At 42.1% G+C, this 21,591-nt stretch overlaps 1 protein-coding gene across 3 annotated transcripts in view; it reads left to right on the forward strand.

Moving 5' to 3' along the window:
* The window catches only part of LOC140917696 (uncharacterized), a 57,276-nt gene that overhangs the window by 22,939 nt on the left and 12,746 nt on the right, over positions 1–21,591 (forward strand). The window contains exons 1-9 of one of the 3 annotated variants that reach the window (XM_073361009.2): positions 1,174–1,283; positions 1,950–2,069; positions 3,472–3,554; positions 7,290–7,460; positions 8,074–8,223; positions 10,170–10,211; positions 17,009–17,093; positions 17,812–17,889; positions 18,724–18,790. In XM_073361009.2, coding sequence (XP_073217110.2) covers positions 3,475–3,554; positions 7,290–7,460; positions 8,074–8,223; positions 10,170–10,211; positions 17,009–17,093; positions 17,812–17,889; positions 18,724–18,790 — 673 coding nt within the window. In that variant the 5' untranslated portion in view covers positions 1,174–1,283; positions 1,950–2,069; positions 3,472–3,474. Of the gene's footprint in view, positions 1–1,173; positions 1,284–1,949; positions 2,070–3,471; positions 3,555–7,289; positions 7,461–8,073; positions 8,224–10,169; positions 10,212–17,008; positions 17,094–17,811; positions 17,890–18,723; positions 18,791–21,591 lie in introns of those variants that run through there. The other 2 variants (XM_073361007.2, XM_073361006.2) reach the window with 2 other exon arrangements.

Consider the following 21,591-nt stretch of genomic DNA (forward strand, 5'->3'; position numbering starts at 1 on the left):
CCGAGTCAGGCTGTCCCCTCACACTGAGGCGCTGAGCAGCCCTGGCTCATCACTGGCCCAGCAAACTGCCTGCTATATCACCCCATGTAGAAGCCTCCGAATGGCCTCAGCAGGAGTTTCTAGTCCATTCTGCTCCTACTTGGACTCCAAGCATGCTGGTAAATGGGGTCAGAGGGCTCTGGTAGCCATTATGTTGTAGTCCATAGGGTAGGACCTCCTAGAAGTTCAGTCCAGAATTCCAGGAGTTAACAAACTCCGGATGAGGATTGCATAATGATCTCCAGAAACAAGCAGTGTCCAGAGCACTTTTTGTACATGGCAGTGCATCACTGGAAGAATATCCAAGGAGTTATGAGACTTATTTCCATGTCTGAAAGCCTCTTGAGGATTGCATTAGCAAAGCTGTCTTATAAACCACCGATGGTCAAAACATTACCCTAGGTATAGCCTGATGCACCTTAAAATGGGAAGCACAGCCTGGTGCTCTCTGGAAGGAGAGGAAAAGCTGAACAATTGTAGGTTTGTAGTATATTGCTCCTGAACAGTAATTTCTTTCCATCTACCAAGAAAGATAAGAGTCAAAGCATAAATATTTCTAAAGTTATGCCAGTTAGGTCCATGCCCTATGCCCCTGGCAAATTGCCCATTGTACTATCTTATTGCGACATTTGGGTAATGCTACTAGAAGCTGAACAGGTGATTGGCTAGGGCAGCAAAATAATTGGCTAGGGCAGCAAAACTCTGGTACAGGGTTGGGAGAGAGATTTTTCTAGTTTGCCAAGAGCCAGCTCTGTATCTCAAATGGATTTCCAACCCAGGCTACCTTTTCTTTATTGAATTAGAGCCTGACCCAAATAAAACAACCTCAATACAGCAAAAGGCTTTTGGCTGGAATCAGTGAGTGAGAGGCATGCCCTCTTGTAGCCATAACACCTCAGATTAAGCCTGGTCACATGGATTTGAGACCTCCACCTACTTGCTGCTGGGCGTGGTGTCAATGAATTGGTCAGTTAGGTTCTTCCTGCTAAGTCAATATGGATCCAGTGCTTCTGAGACTGCTGTGCGGCAGGTGTTCAGATAAGATATGAAACCATTTATGGTTATCCAAAAACCCACAATGCTATTCCCAAGAATTCTGGCCACACTCCACTTTGGGTAATTACATTCAGACTGCCTGAACTTTAATTGAGATAAGACATTCTTCCACACTGTCTATCCTTTGTGGTGTTGATATGTACTGCTAAACAGCTGCCACATTATGCCACAGAGGAGACTGCACACCGGTAAGTGATTCCTTTACATACCAGTGGCTTGTAATGTGCTTTGAGATTTTGGGGGGCTGAAAGGGGCCAGGTGCATATAATATTATTAAAACAGTTTTAGGTGACACATTAGTCTCCCTGCCCCAAAGTGTTGGGCTATATGTATCAACTCTTCGCAGATGTTCTACTGCATTAACACTAGTCACATCTCTAACTGAAGACTGCTGAGCCCACCCCCAACCCTGGTCTCCCCTCCCTAAGATATTGCATGATTGCTGCTTTACTGTATCATGTTTTGTAAGAACATTTTATCCCACTTGGGTACCTCTGAAAGCCAGATGTTCCCTCTCAGCATGGCCTCTTCTTTTTTTAAACAAACATTTTTGAGATGATGTTATTTTTATTCAGTTCCCTCTGTGAAACCTTAAGGACAGAAATGGCTCTTTGCTTAGCAGAGTCACATCAGGGGAAAGGGAGAGGTGTGTATATATATATATATATATATATATATATATATATATACTTTCAAGTGCTTGACTTTGCAACCTTAATAGTGATACACATACACACTTGAAAGTTAGGAAATACCTGAATTAAGTTTGTCTGGGCAACTTAATTCAGCCCCCTTGTGCATATGCATTATGATCCAGTCTTTAGTTACATGATCACACACTGTTTTTTCCACAGGACCTCTGCTTTAGACAGTGCACAGGATGGACCTGCTCTGGGGGTGTGAATCAGGGTTATGAAGTAAAGGAGACTTTCATCTGCAGGACTTCCCACCTCATTTGTTGTAGATGATGAAAGGTGTGTGGTGAATGAAGCAGGGGATTATAGGAAGAGGAAAGGAGTTCAGTTACCATGGTGATGAGCATAGTTTAGACACTAGACAGATAATAAAAGGTGCCTTCTTGAGGAAGACCATGCAGTGTATTCAGATTGTATTTAAATTGCTACCTCTTTTGGGGCAGGAACCTTGTCTTCCTACATGACTACAAAACAGCTAACAAGCTTTTGGCTCTATACAAATAAATATGCTTTTATTATGTAATTAATTAATTAATTACATAAAACAAGGAGGGTAGAAACTTACTTTCCCCTGCATTCTCAAAAAGAGTGTTATCAAGAAAAGAGAGCAAGTGTTTCAATGAGCTTAGAGGTGTCTTTCCCTGATAGCCAGTTTTATCCCTGGCTGACCTCATGGGTGGTGGGGACATGAGTGGTCCTTCTGGTGGAATGTTCCCTTAGAGAAGGAACACTCCCTCTCTAATCGAACTTCCCACCCATGCCGATGTACCATGATTTATAATTCTTAACATACTCTCTGCTAATGGGTTCTTAAAGCTGGAAATAGAGGTGCTGAGCTGTTTAGGGTAACTTTTTCTGCCACCCTTACTCTCAGTTAGTAGTGCTTTACTCTGCAAGTAGTATTAGTGATTCCAAGATTTGTCACCAGGCTGGAAATTTGGCATCTTTCCCCAGCACAAAATTTACTGAAAAAATAAAAGAGCTCTCCCCAACACACACACATATTCACTGGAGGCCTTATCCTTCAAACTGACAAGGATCATTGTAATAGTCACTTCATTCACATGGCAGATAAGATTTCTCTGGTTCAGACAATTACAAATGATGAGTGGTTCTGAAGAGAGACACGATCTTAGGGGTGTTAATAATAGGCTGTATACTGAATCCATGAATCATAGTAATTAGAGATAGAGGAGCCCTATTAGGTAATCTCATCCAACCCTCCAGCCAATAAATGATTGCTCCCTATATATGGCTTTGTCCAATCCAGTTTCAAATGGGGTTTCCATTATTTCTCTTACTGTTCCACTGTCTACTAGACATGAATGTTAGGTCGTTTTTCCTGATATTCAGCCTAAATTCTCCTCTGCTCTATTTCAGCCCATTACTCTTACTCACTTTGATTTTTGGCTGTGAAAGCTGGATATTTTTCCAGTTAGGAAAATCTTGAATCTCTTGAGTAAATGTGAAAACTTATGAGTGTTTGAATAGCAAGGAAAGGAAGTGAAACTTCAGTGGAAGCACAATTCGTGTTGCTTTCTATATCTAGGGTCAGTGAGTGGTAACTAGAGAAAAAGAAATTGCATATAAAAAAACAGAAGGCAATAAACAGAGCCGCAGTGGTAAACTGAGTGCAGAGTGGGTTCTGGTACACTAACTGGAATATGTCTTTCTCCCACAGAACATGAAGCCCATAGTCCAAAGGAGACGCTCCACCCCTTCTGCCATTAGCAAAGCTCTCAACAAGTCCAAATCCCATTCCAGGTAAGGAATCATCTCCTCAATATCCCCACCAAAGCTTTAGCCCACTTTTACAAATAAAAAAAAAATCAAATCAAATAGATTTGCTAACCCATGTTTTAATTCAGCTGTCGATACCAGGGGCCAGTAGTGTCTGGACAGACCTCCCATCTGGAGGGGTTCCCGTTTCCTTTTTGGAACATGCTTTAAAAATGTGATGCTGAAAACATGTAGTGCCAGACTGTGATCTCACCTACACAGATGTAAATCCAGAATAACTCAATTGCCCTCAGTGGAGTCACTCCGGGCTTACACTGGTGTAACGCAGGTCAGAATCTAGACTTTACTGCATGGAAAAGCAGCCAACGTTAAGGTGAAGTTTGTATGTGAATAGCCAAGCCACACATATAATAAATATTTAGTTAGTCATAGCAGCCTGACTGTGTTCTCTCTGGAAGCCAAACAACAGATGGCCAGTGAGTCCCTTAAAAGAAATCAGGAATTTTTACTTTTAAAAAAAAATGTCAAAAACCAACAAGGAACAAAAATTCCAATCCTCCATTTCACTTTCTCGCCCTGCTCTAAATGAGATAAACCTTCTCTCAGCTTCTTTGTGTAATTCCAACTGGGAAGTCAATGGATGTTTGCCTGATGGATTCATTGCTGTTTAGTCTGCCATCTAACCAGCAACGGGAAATAGTATGAGAAGCTGAAACAGAGATGCCCTAAGAAACGAAGTTACTGATGTAATGGAAGAATGAGACAGAAGCAAACTTTGGAAATACAAGCTTCCCAGAGCAGACCTTCACTTGAAGGACTCCTCTGTCCTTGGTTATTGGTGCCAGTGATCTGCAGCCATTGGTGAAAAACAGCATTGACAAGTGTCAAAACAGAGTCTCTTGGTACAGAGAAGCCCTTTAGGGGCTGGGCTTGCTCCTGCTGGAGTCAGTGGCCAACTTGCTTAGGGGAGATCAGGGTCAGGGCACACATGGGACTTTCACTACAATCACAGGCAATGGTTTGAGTCTGGAAACTCTTAATCAAATCTAGAAAATGGGAAGAATTAAAATGGCACCCAGATGAGAGGAACAGACAGAGACAATTATTCAGTCGCCCAACAAGAGGGGTAAGGATGGGCAGCGATACCAAAGGCGTAAGTGTTGGAAGTGAATGCAGAGATGGTGGGTTGGCAGCCCTGGTTAGTTATCCTCAGAGCAGGTGCAGTGAGGAGCAGGGCAGCGTGAGTTCTCTGTATCATTCCACCAATGTGCTTCCATGCCCAGCTCACTTCAGGGGAGAGACGGGAATTCACTGTTTGTGACCCATTCTGTCCTCGCCTTCTCTGCTAAAACTGTCAATATGATGGTTGGTTTTGAGCTATGGGCACATTTCCACGAGGAACTGGACAGACTCGTCTAGACTCATTTCATACAGGTCACTTTTCAGATGGTAACAGCTTTCATTTGCTACCAACCTGGGCGATTGTATTAACTGGTGACCTAATGTGAAAAGCTCCTTTTCCCACTTGTATGGTCTGGAGCCATCCAGTGCCCCCACTTGACTTTAATTTCTTCAGATATAAAGCACCCAGACTTCTAGTGTTTATTGTCGTCAAGTATAACACACTGACCTTCCAACTCTTGTGCTGAAATATCAAGTGCTATACAGTAGCCAAGCCTCTCAGCCCTTTGATGGGAGAATAACCATCTTAGGGTTCAGGCAGTTTCTCCCCACCCTGCACAGTGTAACAATTAGACAACAGATAAAGGAATGTCAGGCTCTTTCTCTGTTTGGTTCTGATAACATCCTCATAAATAACATTGCTGCAGGGATTTGCTTAGTTAAAATAAATATTTGTTTAAAAGATAAAAACTTAAGTGATTTACATTTTGCACCAGGCAACCCTATCCAAGAGCAGCAGTTTCCTTTCACCCTGTATTTAACTGCTTGGGAGTAAGTCCTGCTTTTGTGAAATGTTAAGACAGAAGCCAATCTTTTAGGGTGGTTTAAAATAAATTGCAGAAATACCATCATCTACATCTCTAGCCCAAGTAATGTGGTCTCAGAAATGCTTTTGCTTCCCTCCCTCAACTCCCCCCCCCCTCCCGCCAATATCACACTGACTCAAAAAGAGAAACAAATTCTTGACTTTATTTGGCTGGAGAACATCTTTGCAAGGGGAGGGAAGCTCTAAACATTTCTCATGATGTATTGCCTCAGAGGGAGCTGGTACAATGCCGTCTTTACTTGGGCCACCAGAGCATTGGTGAATTTTTGTTGTAGTCGTTGCTACTCTTCTGTTGTGTTTACCAAACCTTGTAACTTCTCCAGCATTAAGAAATCACTGCTGAGATTGCTTGGTGTTCCTGTCTCTACTGCTCCACTGACACACAGGGGAAGCTTTCATGGGCATGTTTTAAAGTGAACTTATCTTTTTACTTGGAGAGGCAACAGGCTTATGTGCTTGTCTGTGAGCATAAGAGTGCCAGGCTGGGACAAGCCAGAGACTCCAGCCTGCAAGAATGCAGCTGTTCAGGGACTCTGCAGGTGGGATTTTCAAAAGCTGTTTGTGTTGGCTTAGCCCTGCTCCCTTTAAAGCCAGTGAGCAGCTTTAGTCTTGAGTACTGGCAGCAGAGTTAGGCCAATAATATGAAAATCTCAGCCTATAAGTATAGAGCTTTGTTCAGTATTGTTGATTTTAATGGGATCACTCAGACTAAGGTACTACTCTACAGGAGTAAAGGTGGCAGAGTCTGGCCTGTTGTGTCCATCTCGCTGAAAACTTTACATTTACAGCCATTTCTATGAGACTAATAAATCCAACTAGGACTGATTGTGTATTCACACCACCAATGGTGCTTTGATCTTGCAGACAGTCTGGGGAGAGCACCTGTGCATATTCAGTAGAGGCAATCCCACATACTACAGCTAGGGTAGCAGTAGAGATGAAGATCTGTCCCACCTCTCTTACTGATGATTCTGTGACATTTTTCACAGTGTGCCATTGCTGCATTTATTGCTAAATTAATAGAGTAGGAGAGAGCATATGCAATTCATACTTGAGAATTTTGAGATGGGAAGGGAAAAGAATAATAAAATGGTGGAGTTATTACATTTTGCTAGTTTGCATGAGTAAGTTTAATTCCAGCAACTGCTTATTGAGTTCAATAGAGATATAGGAGCCATTCTTTCTTTGGCAAAATATTGCACCAAAATCAGCCTAAAGTAGCAACAAAAATAGTTGGATTACAATAATACCTAGCTCTTATATAGCTTTTTTAATCAGTAGATGTCAAAGTGTTTTTATAAAATCATAGCCAGATCCCTGAATCAGGTGAATGGAACTAGACTAGTATACACAGTAAATATTCATCATGCTACAGCCCAGACACGGACAAGCAATTTGGTGTGGAGGGAACTAGCATTGATAAAAACAGAACTGATCAACTACACTGCAAATTTGCCTGCACTCCCTGCTGATGAATGATCTCATGCATGCATCTCAGCCCCCTTTCCACTCATAGGATCACAATCTGAGATCTTTACTCAGATAACAGTATTCTTGCCAGAGTAAAGTGAAAACTGAGTAAGGACCTCAGGATTTCCTCCATATTCAGTATAAAATATATAGACAGCTTTCATTAAGCTGAGTCTGAGCCTATGTGAGAAGAAATGAAATAGCCATCAGTCTATTGGGTTATTAACAAAGTCTATGGGAGTTGCAATAATTGCACAATTCATATGATGATTTTTTTCCAGGGAAATTACTCTTTCCTCATCGCACCCAGACAATGGGCTACCAACCGGGGCTTTCAGTAACCCAAATTCTGTTTTCATCTTGGATGAGAGGGTACAGCTTACCATGGGACTGCAGACCCAGGAGAGACATTTGTTCCTCTTCAGTGACATGCTGGTCATTGCCAAGTCCAAGTAAGAGAATGTGGGCAAGCTACACAAGGGTTATGTCTCACATCTAGTAGCCAGTGTAAACCAGGATCAAGGGCATTTGTGGATCAGGGTACCAGGACAGCCACATTTTTAAAGGAGCTTCTAAAATTTTGCAAGTTCCCCATTCCACCCCAAGAAATGTGTTAGCCACTGCTTGGAATGTCTACCCTTAATTTATCACTGCATTTTCATAAAGCAACATGATCTGAACTAAGTAAGTTTGCCCTTTGCTTCATGAGACTCCTTGAAGAAGTGACATGGCATTCTTGCCGGTGCTGAGGAAATGGAGTGAAAGGGGCTCCATGCAGAAGACAGAAAATTAATTCATCTTTTGGCTAGTTCTCTTCAGTTCCTATTTAGCTCATAGGTAAATAGCTTAGCTGATCTCAACAATGCTTACTTGTCTGTGGGTAGTAATTTGTCTGAATCACAAAACCACTATGGTATGGCACATAGTTTGGTAAGACTAAGGCTTGGGATACTTGAGATGTCAGTTCAGAGGCATCAATGGATATGGACAAGGAAGTCTGTATGTGTGCTATGCCTCTTTCTAGCCAGTCCCATTAGCCTAATCAATCTCTGGTTTGAATTCCAGGTCCTCCTCCAGCTTGAAGCTGAAGAAGCAGGTGCGCCTGAGTGAAGTATGGACTGGATCCTGTCTCAACGAAGTGTCCGAGAAAAAGATGAGCCCTGAGAATTCGTTTGTCATTGGCTGGCCTACCACCAATTTTGTTGTCTCCTTCAGGTATCACTGCACAGTAACAAACCCACTGCATTGCAGGCTTGCAGCTACCACGATGCTGCACGTTTAGAACTAAATGATGACAGAGAGTCTAGAACTCTGAGCCCCTGTTCCAGAAATACAGACCCTCATTAAATGAGCTAAAGAAGAATGTCTGTTAACTATTAGCAACACAGCGAAAGTGAAGAAGGATAGTTCAGGGGCGATGTGCAAGACCTAGCTTCAGGTCCTGGTTCTACGACAAGCTTCCTCTGTGACCTTAAGGAAGTTACTTAGGGTTGTGTACACAGCCCACAGCAATGAACCTCCCAGCCTGGGTCGACAGATTTGGGTTATGCCCTAAAATAGCTGGGTCGACAGTGCTTTGAAGTTGTGTCTCAGGCTGGAGCTGAGGCTCTGAAGCCTAGGGGTGGGGGACTGGGTTCAGAGCCTGAGCTTCAGCCCCAGCTACAACTTCAACGCCCTGTCTACACAACTACTTTCACAGTGCTAGCAGAGGCCCCACTAGTCCAAGTCTGTCATCTCAGGCTGGGAGCTCCCTGCCACTGGCTGTGTAGACACACCTGTAGAGTCTCTGGGCCTCAGTTACTCCTAATTGTACATCTGTACCTCACAGGAACGTTGTGAGGATAAATGCACTAAAGATTGTGAGCTGCTCAGATATTATGGTAATGGCAGCTGTGTAAGTACCTTAGATGGAGTGGGGTTATGGCACACAATTGAGCGGCTCTGATTCCACTCAGGATAGGCCTCTGGTGCATATGCACACTAGCCAGATCAGTGCAGTTTTATGGACCCTAAAGAGTGCAACGAATTCTTCCCATGTCCCTCCTTATCTCTCCTTCCCTGTGAGGAGTTCTTTCAACCAACCCCTGTTTTCCTGTTGCATTAAAGACATCCAATCCATTTTAAAATAAAACATTTGCAGGTAAATACTCACTGGGTAAATATTCACATATTAAGATCATCTTGACTAACCTCACAGCATACGGGAACAGGGCACATATGGCACTTTCTGAAAAGAACTCCAGGCTGTTCAGTGAAAATGGCGTTTTCATCTTTAGTTATGCCCCTGCAGGCTGTTTTTCTGCCCACATTTTATTATTAGGGAGAGGTGAATTATGCTGGTGAAAGATGCCAGAATGACAGCCCTGGAGAACCACATATCTGGTACCCTGTGGGAAGCTACAATGCAAGCTTCCTTCACACACTTTTGTCCACCAGTGTGTCCCAATCATGCAGGGATAGGAGGGTATTTCAGTCTCCATGGATCATTCAATCCTTGTCCTTTTGGCTGATAGCCAGCAAGGAGTGCTAGTCAGTGCTAAGGCACTGCTGATGTTTGTGCTTTGGACAATTGGCTTGGCAGCAAAGGAACTGGGATCCACCAACTCATTTCACACTTGTTGTTCCATCCCTTCTGAACAGTGAGGATGCTGCTTTTCACTTTATTATGCCATGTGCACACAATTCCTGCACTGGAGGCCTCAGGCGTATGTCGCCTGGATAGATCTCTTATTTTTCTTTTTTTATCCAAACCATAGCAATGGAGATATTAGTGACCAATACTGCCAGCGAAGGCTTCTAGGAATTGTAAGCATAGGAAAGGAAATGATAGTAGAAACAAAATATCAATTAAAGGTCATTACAAAAAAATAAAGACACACATGACTTGCTAACTCCGTCACAGAAAGATATTTGTTCCTTATCTGAACACCCCTCAGGTTGGCCAGGAAATCTAGTTCAGCTCGGCTGCTCTTGGGGTTTTATTATTATTATTTCCTTTTGTTAAAATAGAACAGAACCAGGAAAGGACTGCACTTTTGTTCTAGGGCTTCCAGGAAGGAACTGAGACTGACGGCTAAATATAAGCAAAGCCTGGTAGAGTCTCCAAACGCTATTAGTCATTTAGCCATTATTTAATATTTTGCCTCTCTTTTTCTTCTCAGCTCCTCTGAAGAGAAGGAGCAATGGCTCTCAACGTTACTGTGGTAAGAGTCACATACGTCTCCTCTTGCTGTGCTGTCCCTTGATAATCCTTTATAAACCGATGGGGGAGGGTTTAGATGCTAGACATCCCACTCCCATTGCCTTTCAGTGGGTTCCTCATTGCTTTTTAGGCATTTGAAAATCCCTTGTCAGCAGCCTCTGCCTTCATGTGATTTGTGAAGGGAAAAGGGGGCCAATAAGAGAATCTGGGTTACAGTGTGAGCCTTTGGCTATTACACGAGACTCAAAGGGGCAGGTGACAAAAGCCCACAGGTAAGCATAAAAAAAGGTAACCTTAACAGAGAACTAGATGTTGGGGGCGGGGAGGGGGACATGACAAATTACAGTAGGGTTATAGGAACAACAAGAGAGAAATCCATGGGGGAATCTGCTCAACATCTTAGATGTCTATATACAAATGCAAGGAATATGGGGAATAAACTGAAAGAGCTAGAAGGATTAGTACATAAGCTAAATTATAACTTCACTGGCATCACAGAGACTTGGCGAGATAAATCTCATGATTGGAATATTGGTCTAGAGGAATATAGCTTGTACAGATAGAACAGGCAGGGGAAAAGGGAGAAGGTGTTGCCTTAGACATCCAGAATATATACACTTGTTCAGAGATCTAGAAAGAAGTGAGAGGCAGACCAGTCAAATGTCTCTGAATAAAGATTAAAGGGGGAAAAATAGGGGTGATATCATGGTAGGAGTCTACTATAAATCACCAAATAAGGAAGAGGAGGTTAATGAGGTATTTACAGAACAAACAACACAAATATCCAAAACACATGACCTGGTAATAATGGGGGACATCCTTTGGAAAAGTAATATGGCAAAACACAAAATTTCTAATAAATGTAGTGGGACAACTTTTTTGTTTCAGAAAGTGGCAAAACATAACCTGGAGGCCAGCCATTTTAGACTTGATTCTGAACAACAGGGAGGAATTGGTTACAAATCTGAATATAGAAGGCAATTGGGGTGAAAGTGATCATGAAATGATAAATTTTGTAATTCAGAAGAAAGGAAGGAGTGAGAGCATCATGATAAAGACAACTGGACTTCAAAAAAGGAGACTTTAACACATTCAGAGAACTGGTATAAGGTCCGATGGGAAGAAAATCTAAGGTATTAAGAGTTTAAGAGATGTGGCAGTTTCTCAAAGAGACAATATTAAACACACAACTGCCAACTATTCCAATGTAAAAAAAAGGAAGAATAATAAGAGGCCTATATGGTTCCATCAGAAGCTCTTTAATGATCTGAAAATTCAAAAGAAATCCAACAAAGAGCGGAAACATGGACAAATTGCTAAAGAGAATACAAAAGAATAGCACAATCTTATAGGGACAAAATCAGAAAGGCTAAGGCACAGAATGAATTACATCTAGCAAGGAACATAGAAGACATAAGAATATAAGAATTGCCCTACTGGGTCAGACCAAAGGTCTATCTGCCCAGTATCCTGTCTTCCAACAGTGGCTAGTGTCAGGTGCCCCAGAGGGAATGAACAGAACAGGTAATCATCAAGTGGTCCATCTCCTTTCACTCATTCCCAGCTTCTGGCAAACAGAGGCAAGGGACACCATTCCTACCCACCCTGGCTAATAGCCATTGATGGACCTATCCTCCATGAATTTACCAGGAATTTATCTAGTTCTTGGCCTTTACAACATCCTCTGGCAAGGAGTTCCACAGGTTGACTGTGCATTGTGTGAAGAAATGCTTCCTTTTATTTGTTTTAAACCTGCTGCCTATTAGTTTCATTTTGTGACCGCCTAGTTCTTGTGTTATGAGAAGTAAGGCTTATCTACACTTCCTTACCTACTTTTTCTACACCAGTCATGATTTTATAGACCTCAATGATATCTCCCCTCAGCCATCTCTTTTCCAAACTGAAAAGTCCCAGTCTTATTAATCTCTCCTCATACAGAAGCCGTTCCATACCCCTAATCATTTTTGTTGCCTTTTTCTGAACCTTTTCCAACTCCAAAATATCTTTTTTGAGATGGGGCGACCACATCTGCGCACAGTATTCAAGATGTGGGTGTACCATGGATTTATATTGATGCATTTTCTGTCCTATTATCTATCCCTTTTGTAATTATTCCCAGCATTCTGTTCACTTTTTTTTGACTGCCGCAGCACGTTGAGTGGATGTTTTCAGAGAACTATCCACAATGACTGCAAGATCTCTTTCTTGAGTTGAAACAGCTAATTTAGACCCCATCATTTTATATAAAAGACAATAAGAAGGGGTTATTTAAATACATTAGGAGAAAGAGAAAGACAAAGGAAAGGGTAGGTCCTCTGCTTAGTAGGGAAGAAGAGCTAATAACTGATGACATCAAGAGGGCAGAGTTGTTTAATGCCTATTTTGCTTCAGACTTCACTAAAAAAATTTATAGTGACCAAATACTCAACATAATTAATATTATCAACAAGGGGGAAGAAAGGCAAGCCAAAATAGGGAAAGAACATGTTAAGAATATTTAGATATGTTAGATATATTCCAGTTGGCAGGGCCGGATGAAATTCATCCTACAGTTCTTAAGGAACTGGCTGAAGCAACCTTGAAACCATTAGCAAATTTCTTCGAGAACCCATGTAAGATGGGTGAGGTCCCAGACAAATGGAGAGGGCAGACATGGTGTGGGGAGGGGCAAAGGGCCACCTGCCTCTCCCCAATTGCCTGGCCGGGGAGGGGAAGGGCCCAGCAGGACCCAGGAGTCAGAGTTTGAGTGTGAAATGTGATGAGTTCTGTGCTGTTAACACCCTCTGCCCTTGGAGCAGGGAGTTTGTTTATAAACAGAGACAGGGTAATTAAGATAACAAAAGGCTTGTCATTAAGTTTAATTAAGGATCATTAGATGATCCTGAAAGCATTCCCAGGCACTCCATTTAAAAGACAGGAAACAAAGGATAGGAATAAATGATCCATTTTTAGAATGAAGAGAAATAAATAGAGGTGTCCACAGGGGTCTGTACTGGGACCAGTGCTGTTCAACATATTCATAAATGATCTGCAAAACAGGGTAAACAGTGAGGTGGCAAAGTTTGCAGATGATACAAAATTACTCAAGATAGTGAAGTCCAAAACAGACTGCAAAGAGTTACAAAGGGATCACATAAAACTGGGTGACTTGGCAACAAAATGGCAGATGAAATTAATGTTAAATGCAAAGTAATGCACATGGCAAATTATAATCCCAACAATACATACAAAATGGTGGTGCCTAAATTAGCTGTTACCCATCAAGAAAGAGATCTTGGAGTCATTTTCAGTACTCTGAAAGAACTATGTTTCCAGAGTACTGCAAATGTATAAGAATCCTTCTCACTGTGCCTGTATCATCCTGAACTCATTCTCCAGCTTCAGCAGACTTAAAAATTATCACCAGTCATTAGTGGGACAGACACAACAGAATACTATAGCTGTCCTTAACGTGCAGGTCGCATGGGAGGTCACGTACCCCCCTTTAGCTGGTGTCCCTCTTTGTATCCCTCCAACCTGTCACCTAGAAAACAACTTTGGTACTAGAAGATATTGGAACAAATCAAACAATTAATTTGTAAGCACCTAAGGGACAATGGGGTTATAAGGACTAGCCAGCAAGGATTTGTCAAGAACAAATCATGCCAAACCAACCTAATTTCCTTTTTTGACAGGGTGACTGACCTAACGGATAGTGGAATAGCAATAGACATGATATATCTTGATTTTACTAAGGCTTTGACACAGTTTCACATGACATTCTTATAAGCCAACTAGGGAAATGTGGTCTAGATGAAATTACTATAAAGTGGGTGCACAACTGGTTGAAAGACCAGACTCAAAGAGTAGTTATCAAACTGGGAGGGTGTATCAAGTGGAGTACCACAGGGATCAGTCCTGGTATTAGTCAATATTTTCATTAATGACCTGGGTAATGGAGTGGAGAGTGTGCTTATAAAATTTGCAGATGACACCAACCTGGGAGCAGTTGCAAACACTTTGGAGGGCAGGTTTAGCATTAAAAACAAGCTTGACAAATTAGAGAATTGGTCTGAAATCAACAAAATGATATTCAGGAAAGACAAGTGAAAAGTACTTCACTTAGGAAGGAAAAATCAAACGAAAAACTTCAAAATGGGAAATAACTGGCTGGGTGATAGTACTGCTGAAAAGGATCTGGGGGGATAGTGGATCACACTGAATATGAGTCAACAATGTGATGCAGCTGTGAAAAAAGCTATCATTCTGGGGTATATTACAGTAATGTTGTATGTAAGACACAAGATAATTGTCCCACTCTAGTTGGCAGTGCTGAGGCCTCAGCTGAGGTACTATGTCCAATTCTGGGCACCACACTTTAGGAAAGATGCGGAAAAATTGGAGCAAGTCCAGAGGAGAGCAACAAAAATGATAAAGGGTTTAGAAAACCTGACCTATGAGGAAAGGTTAAAAAACTGGTCATGTTTAGTTTTGAAAAAAAAGACTATGTAAGAGACCTGATAACAGTCTTCAAATATGTTAATGGTTGTTATCAAGAAGACAGAAATCAATTGTTTTCCTTGTCCGCTGAAGGTAGAACAAGAAGTAGTGGGCTTAATTTGCAGCAAGGAAGCTTCAGGTTAGATATTAGGGAAAACTTTCAAACTATAAGCGTACTTTAAACTCTGAAATAGGCTTCCAAGGGAAGTTGTGGAATCCCTATCACTGGAGGTTTTTAAGAACAGGTTGGACAAACACAGGTCAAGGGTGGTCTAGGTTTACTTGGTTCTACCTCAGCACAGGGGGCTGGACTTGTTGACTTCTTGAGATCCCTTTCAGCCCATCACTTCTATGAATCCATGATTATATAGAACACAGATGGGCAGGTGGATGGGTGAATATAATGGGTCTTCTAGGATTGAACAAATCTTCTAAACCAATTTGTCTCAATAGGCAAACAACAGGCCTTGTTTCCTCTCAATTCCTTGCTCATAGGCACTGACTTTCCAAGAAGAAGGCTGTGATCTCCTCTCCAGTAGCACGGTCACTTATGCTCCTTCTGTTGAGAGCAGAGTTTGGCCCAGATAGTCCAAACAATCTCCCCAACTGTCCTAGAGGCAGCTGACACTCTTAGGTCACCTCTATTCTCCAAATAATTCCACAATACATTCTGATTTTTGTCATATCCAATCTATTCTCTATGAGGTTAGCATCCATCAGGGTCTCCTGTTGTGGGACTAACCAACACCCTCAACTTGAATCATAGAATCAATCATAGAATCATAGAATATCAGGGTTGGAAGGGACCTCAGGAGGTCATCTAGTCCAACCCCCTGCTCAAAAGCAGGACCCATACCCAATTAAATCATCCCAGCCAGGGCTTTGTCAAGCCTGACCTTAAAAACTTCTAAGGAAGGAGATTCCACCACCTCCCTAGGCAACGCATTCCAGTGTTTCACCACCCTCCTAGTGAAAAAGTTTGTCCTAATATCCAACCTAAACCTCCCCCACTGCAACTTGAGACCATTACTCCTTGTCCTGTCCTCTTCCACCACTGAGAATAGTCTAGAACCATCCTCTCTGGAACCACCTCTCAGGTAGTTGAAAGCAGCTATCAAATCCCCCCTCATTCTTCTCTTCTGCAGACTAAACAATCCCAGTTCCTTCAGCCTCTCCTCATAACTCATGTGTTCCAGACCCCTAATCATTTATGTTGCCCTTCGCTGGACTCTCTCCAATTTATCCACATCCTTCTTGTAGTGTGGGGCCCAAAACTGGACACAGTACTCCAGATGAGGCCTCACCAATGTCGAATAGAGGGGGACGATCACGTCCCTCGATCTGCTCGCTATGCCCCTACGTATACATCCCAAAATGCCATTGGCCTTCTTGGCAACAAGGGCACACTGCTGGCTCATATCCAGCTTCTCGTCCACTGTCACCCCTAGGTCCTTTTCCGCAGAACTGCTGCCTAGCCATTCGGTCCCTAGCCTGTAGCTGTGCATTGGGTTCTTCCGTCCTAAGTGCAGGACCCTGCACTTATCCTTATTGAACCTCATCAGATTTCTTTTGGCCCAATCCTCCAATTTGTCTAGGTCCCTCTGTATCCTATCCCTGCCCTCCAGCATATCTACCACTCCTCCCAGTTTAGTATCATCTGCAAATTTGCTGAGAGTGCAATCCACACCATCCTCCAGATCATTTATGAAGATATTGGGGCACTCCACTTGACACCGGCTGCCAACTAGACATGGAGCCATTGATCACTACCCGTTGAGCCCGACAATCTAGCCAACTTTCTACCCACCTTATAGTGCATTCATCCAGCCCATACTTCCTTAACTTGCTGACAAGAATAGTGTGGGAGACCGTGTCAAAAGCTTTGCTAAAGTCAAGATACAATGTATCCACTGCTTTCCCTTCATCCACAGAACCAGTAATCTCATCATAGAAGGTGATTAGATTAGTCAGGCATGACTTTCCCTTGGTGAATCCATGCTGACTGTTCCTGATCACTTTCCTCTCATGTAAGTGCTTCAGGATTGATTCTTTGAGGACCTGCTCCATGATTTTTCCAGGGACTGAAGTGAGGCTGACTGGCCTGTAGTTCCCAGGATCCTCCTTCTTCCCTTTTTTAAAGATTGGCACTACATTAGCCTTTTTCCAGTCATCCGGGACTTCCCCCGTTCGCCACGAGTTTTCAAGAGGTCACTTTATGATCGTTGCCTCATGGGGTGTTAAGATGCATTTGCTATAGTTATTTTCTCAAACTCTGTTATGATGTGATTGCTTCTGTTTTTTACACCCCCTGATTTTCAGGCAAATCAATGAGATGAAACAGAATGAATATCCCAAAAACCTAACAGTCCAAATCCTCCTTCTGGATGCTGACAGCTGTACTTCTGTGAGTAATACTGAGAACCCACTCATCAGACCAACACTGCATGGAGATCTGGAGTGGGTATGGGGTGGCTATTATGCTGATAATGTATCCAGCATCCTTGCTAAAGTAGCTAGGCCCTACTTGAGAGGGTGATGAAAGAGGACAATCTAAAGTTCTGGGGTTCATGCCTGGCTCACTGGTTGATTCCCACCTTCTGATGGTCCTTCCCTCAGGAAAGGACTACAAAATCCCATTGCATTGCTCGAGTTCTGAACTGTGCTTCACTCCTCTGCTAACAGTGGAGGTACCAGTCTGGGTTTCATCTCTGGCAGCATGATGTTTGAGTCCCACTGGGATTCTGTGGTTTGCATTTCCATTGTGTTACTTTTGTGCCGTATTAGAAAAGTGATAGAAAGAAGGTGGTGAGCATTGTTGTTCCATTGTAATATCATTGTGTTTAGGAATGATCCTACTGTATTCCCAGGTTGGTCCAAATCTCCCATGGCCAGTAAAATTACCAGTGTATTATCAAACTAATAAATTAGTGGTAAAACCCTACCTTCATGGTGTTATCGTTTCTTCATGTTTGGCAATGTCAGACACTACCCTGCCTAAACAGGTGACAAGACAGTAGCATCTTGCCTTGATTTTCAAGCCATGTGACAATGTTACCAAACCTCAACCCTCACCATTTCCAGCCCATTAACTTTCTAAGCACATCTTTGTCTTCCTTGCCTAGACCACTACAGTAAATGTGTCCAACACAGAAACGGCAGACAATGTGATCAAGAAGACAGCTAATCAGCTTGGACTTCCTGTAAGTAGCCACTGCACATCCTGCCAGATATTCTGTTGGGAAGGTGGCAACATCTGTTTTACAGTACGGTACAGGTACAGATATGGTGGAGTCTGGTAAAAATTGACAATGACTGGCTCTAGTTAGCCATTAGAATACTAGTATTCTCCAGACTACAGAGAATATGTTTGTCCAGATATAAAGATTTATAAAAACACACATCCACGTAATGGACCAAATTCAGGTTTTGTGTAAGTAAATGCAACTCCATTGATTTCCAGAGACTTACATCCACTTCTACCAGGGCTGATCTTGGCTCGGAATCTCATTATGCAAGCTGATGGAAGATAGGAAATATTTGTGCCTGTGTAAACTTGAATAGCAATATTTGTAACCTTACATGTCAGTCAAGGCAAAACACAGAAACCTTCTGAACTTGAAGCTTGTACTGAGTGTTGCACTCATCCCTTTGTAGCCAGTAAATACCACCATTCCTGAGGGGTTCTGGAATTGAGTGATGATGTCTGATCAATATGTCAAGAGACTTCCTGAATCTGAGCCTTCTATGTGGATGTTGGGGAAACCCTAGTTTGTTTTCATCCTTCTGGTTACCTTTCTCTCCCTCTCCTGAACCTTTCACCTTCCTCTGCATGTCAGACAAACAGATTCTGAGAGCTTGTCACTCCTAACCAGGCTGTTTTCCCAGATGTTTACAGCTATTCATTTTCTGACCCTTGGCCTGTTCCACTGTTACCTCTTCCAGTTGTTTTGTGTGCTGTGTCCAGCTTCTCCAGTCCCTCTTTTCAGTCCTTGGCTCCCTTTTATATGTTTTCCCTTCTCTTTCTCAATCCACAGGGTAGACCAAGTGACTACCACCTCTGGGTGATATCAGGAAAGGATGACCCGGCTTATCCCCTTATTGGTAAGAGCTCTTCCATTTTTCCTTTAGGTATGCCAGCATGTAGGTGCTGATGTAGCAGGTCAGTGATGATGATGATAATAATAATAATAATAATGTTGGTCACTGAATAAGGGAAGCATCTCTGTCTCTTTGCAAAATCCATCTCAACCTGCATGCTGGCTCTTTAAAGATCTGATGTTGCACTCACAATCCATTGTTAAAAAATGCTGTGCACCCCTGGGTGTGAGCTCTTGGCATCTATAACCTTCAGTCGGTTGTTCCACACACACAAAGGACTTGCCAGATTGGACTCTATCAATCAGGGCTGAGCATCTCCCACTAGGTCTTGAGTGCCTTCAGCTATTATTGACTTCTTGGGGAGCAAATCCCACCCTAACACCTAAAGCATAACAAGGACTGCATGCAGCATGTTTCGTTAGATGGTAGCAATGGCTTCCAATCTTGTAGGGGAAGCAGGTCTTGGCAGGTAGGTAAGTGAAGGAAGACCTGTTTTAAAACGTATTTGTTGGTGACGTTTAAGCCCTCTATCAAAAGCCCAAAGTATTAATCTTTTTTGTTTGGTATTTATTTTTCAAAGCAGTCCAGCTCAGATTTAAAGAAACTGTTTTTCAGGCAAGAGGTCATAGCCCATTAAGTAGATGGTTTATTTAACAAGACTTTTTGTGTTGCTTTAGTCTGAATACCCACTCTAATCTGAAACCAATCTCACAAGGAGACACAGGGCATTTGGAGAAATGTGCTTTGCAAGTTGTTTATTTGAAAAGTTCCTTTTTTTTTTTTTTTCAATTTCTGTTTAGATTATAAAAACTTTGGGAGGTTGGAAGGAAAATAAATGTACATATTGGGGTTTCAGAGCCAGGCCACTATCAGGGCTTTACATGAGATGATTTCAGAAGCACACAACTACCAAACAAAATAAAACACAGTGTTTTGTCTTATTAATTCCAGGCATTAATCTTAGAAAGTACCAAAGCTGAAGTTTGCAAAAAAAAAATGTTTTTCATATTTGCATGATTGGCAAAAACAAGACAGCGAAGTATGATTAAATGTACAATTAAAATTAGACGGGGTATTTCCTTTGGCAAAGTGTATGAAGCCAGTCTCTCCAATCTTTCCCATAGCAATTTATAACAAATTCTATTATTATGTATGATGCTGTGATAGAATCATATTTAGGGAAGGGCCATTTGGATAAAATAAGAATCAAACCCAACCTGACCTTTTTCTGGAGTTCAAAAAACTTGTAAGTATTTGTTTTAAGTTTTATTTTAATATATTTTCAAATCTTTGCAATTCCTATCAGAGGCCAGAATCCCCCACATACCAAAAGGTACAGTGTCCTCCTGGTACTTTTAACATGACCAGAGCTATGAAGGTCTGATCCTTTTGAAAGAGACAGGCTTCCCTTGTGCTGCTCTCGTAAGCACAATCAGAATTCTATATGTAGTCTAGCAATGGGGAGGGAACAAAGAATCAGTCTGTGTTATACAATGTCCAGATCAAAGGTGCTCTGAAGCATCTAAACTGTGGGTTGCATATCTGAACAGAACTTTTTAAGGTCCAAGCATCACTCCCACTATTTTGACCAATACCCTGAGGGCCGAACTGATGATTAGCTACCTAAACTAAATCTTTTGGGGTTCAACAATAACATGTAATGGCTTGAGTGATACCCCAACGGACAAGTTTTGTACTTGGATACAGCTTCCAGTGACGCCTGTCAAAACATATTTCTTATGCAGCGTAGCTGTAGACGTATTGGTCCCAGGATATTAGAGACAAGGTGGGTGAGGTAATATTGTTTATTGGACCAACTTCTGTTGGTGAGAGAGATGAACTTTCAAGCTACACCGAGCTCTTCTTCATTTCCCAGACCTGAAGAAGAGCTTTGTGTAGCTTGAAAGCTTGTCTCTCTCACCAACAAAAGCTGGTCCAATAAAATATATTACCTCCCCCACCTTGCCTCTCTAATGTGTATTTGGTCATTTTAAAAAGTAGTTACTTTCCCGTTGTTGTTGAAATTGGGATGTGGTTTCCTTTCTGGATTGATTCTCCCATCAGGTTTGAGCACACTGGTTTGTTATTGTAGGCTTGCTCTGAAGAGCTTGTTGTCATCATAAGATTGTTATTGTAGGGTTGTTTATGGGCACTTAGCGGCACACATTGGTTTGTGATTGTTGGTGTTTCTCGCCACGTGCTTGCTGAGCATGCTTATTTGTTATGGTCATAAGTGAAGGGAAGCACCTGCTGGATTTTTATTGTGGGGTAGCGTGTGAGCACAGGGTAGTGAACACTAGTATAGGATGTGTACACCAGTTGGTTAATTGTAGAATACCTCATGAGCACAGGAATTCACACACTGGATTGTTATTGTAGGGTAGCTTGTGAGTAGAGGGACACGCATGCTGGTTTGTTACATAGAGGTGTGCACATGGAGTGTTATCTAGGGTGGCTAATGAAGATTGGGCTGATGGCTTTTGATTGATTGATTTTAAAAACAGTCGTGACATATTTATAGAGTGGAGGAGGGAATGTAAATAGTGACACCCCCATAAAAACACAGATGTGTGCCCTAAGGTAGACGGATCAAGCTTGATGCATGTCCCTTTGGTGTCTGTTTAAAGTAAATAAAATTATATTGTCTTTCCAAACGAGATTGTATTCACATCTGATAATGTGAAGCTATTAAGGAAACAATTCTCCCCACCCTTCAGTGCTCGCACACGCAACGGGAGCTCAGACTCCATTCTTCAGGAACCTTTTTCATATCTCCAATAGCCAGTATTATAATGGGTTACCAA

Source organism: Lepidochelys kempii, chromosome 9, assembly GCF_965140285.1.
Source record: "Lepidochelys kempii isolate rLepKem1 chromosome 9, rLepKem1.hap1, whole genome shotgun sequence".
In the NCBI taxonomy this organism is placed as follows: domain Eukaryota; kingdom Metazoa; phylum Chordata; order Testudines; family Cheloniidae; genus Lepidochelys; species Lepidochelys kempii.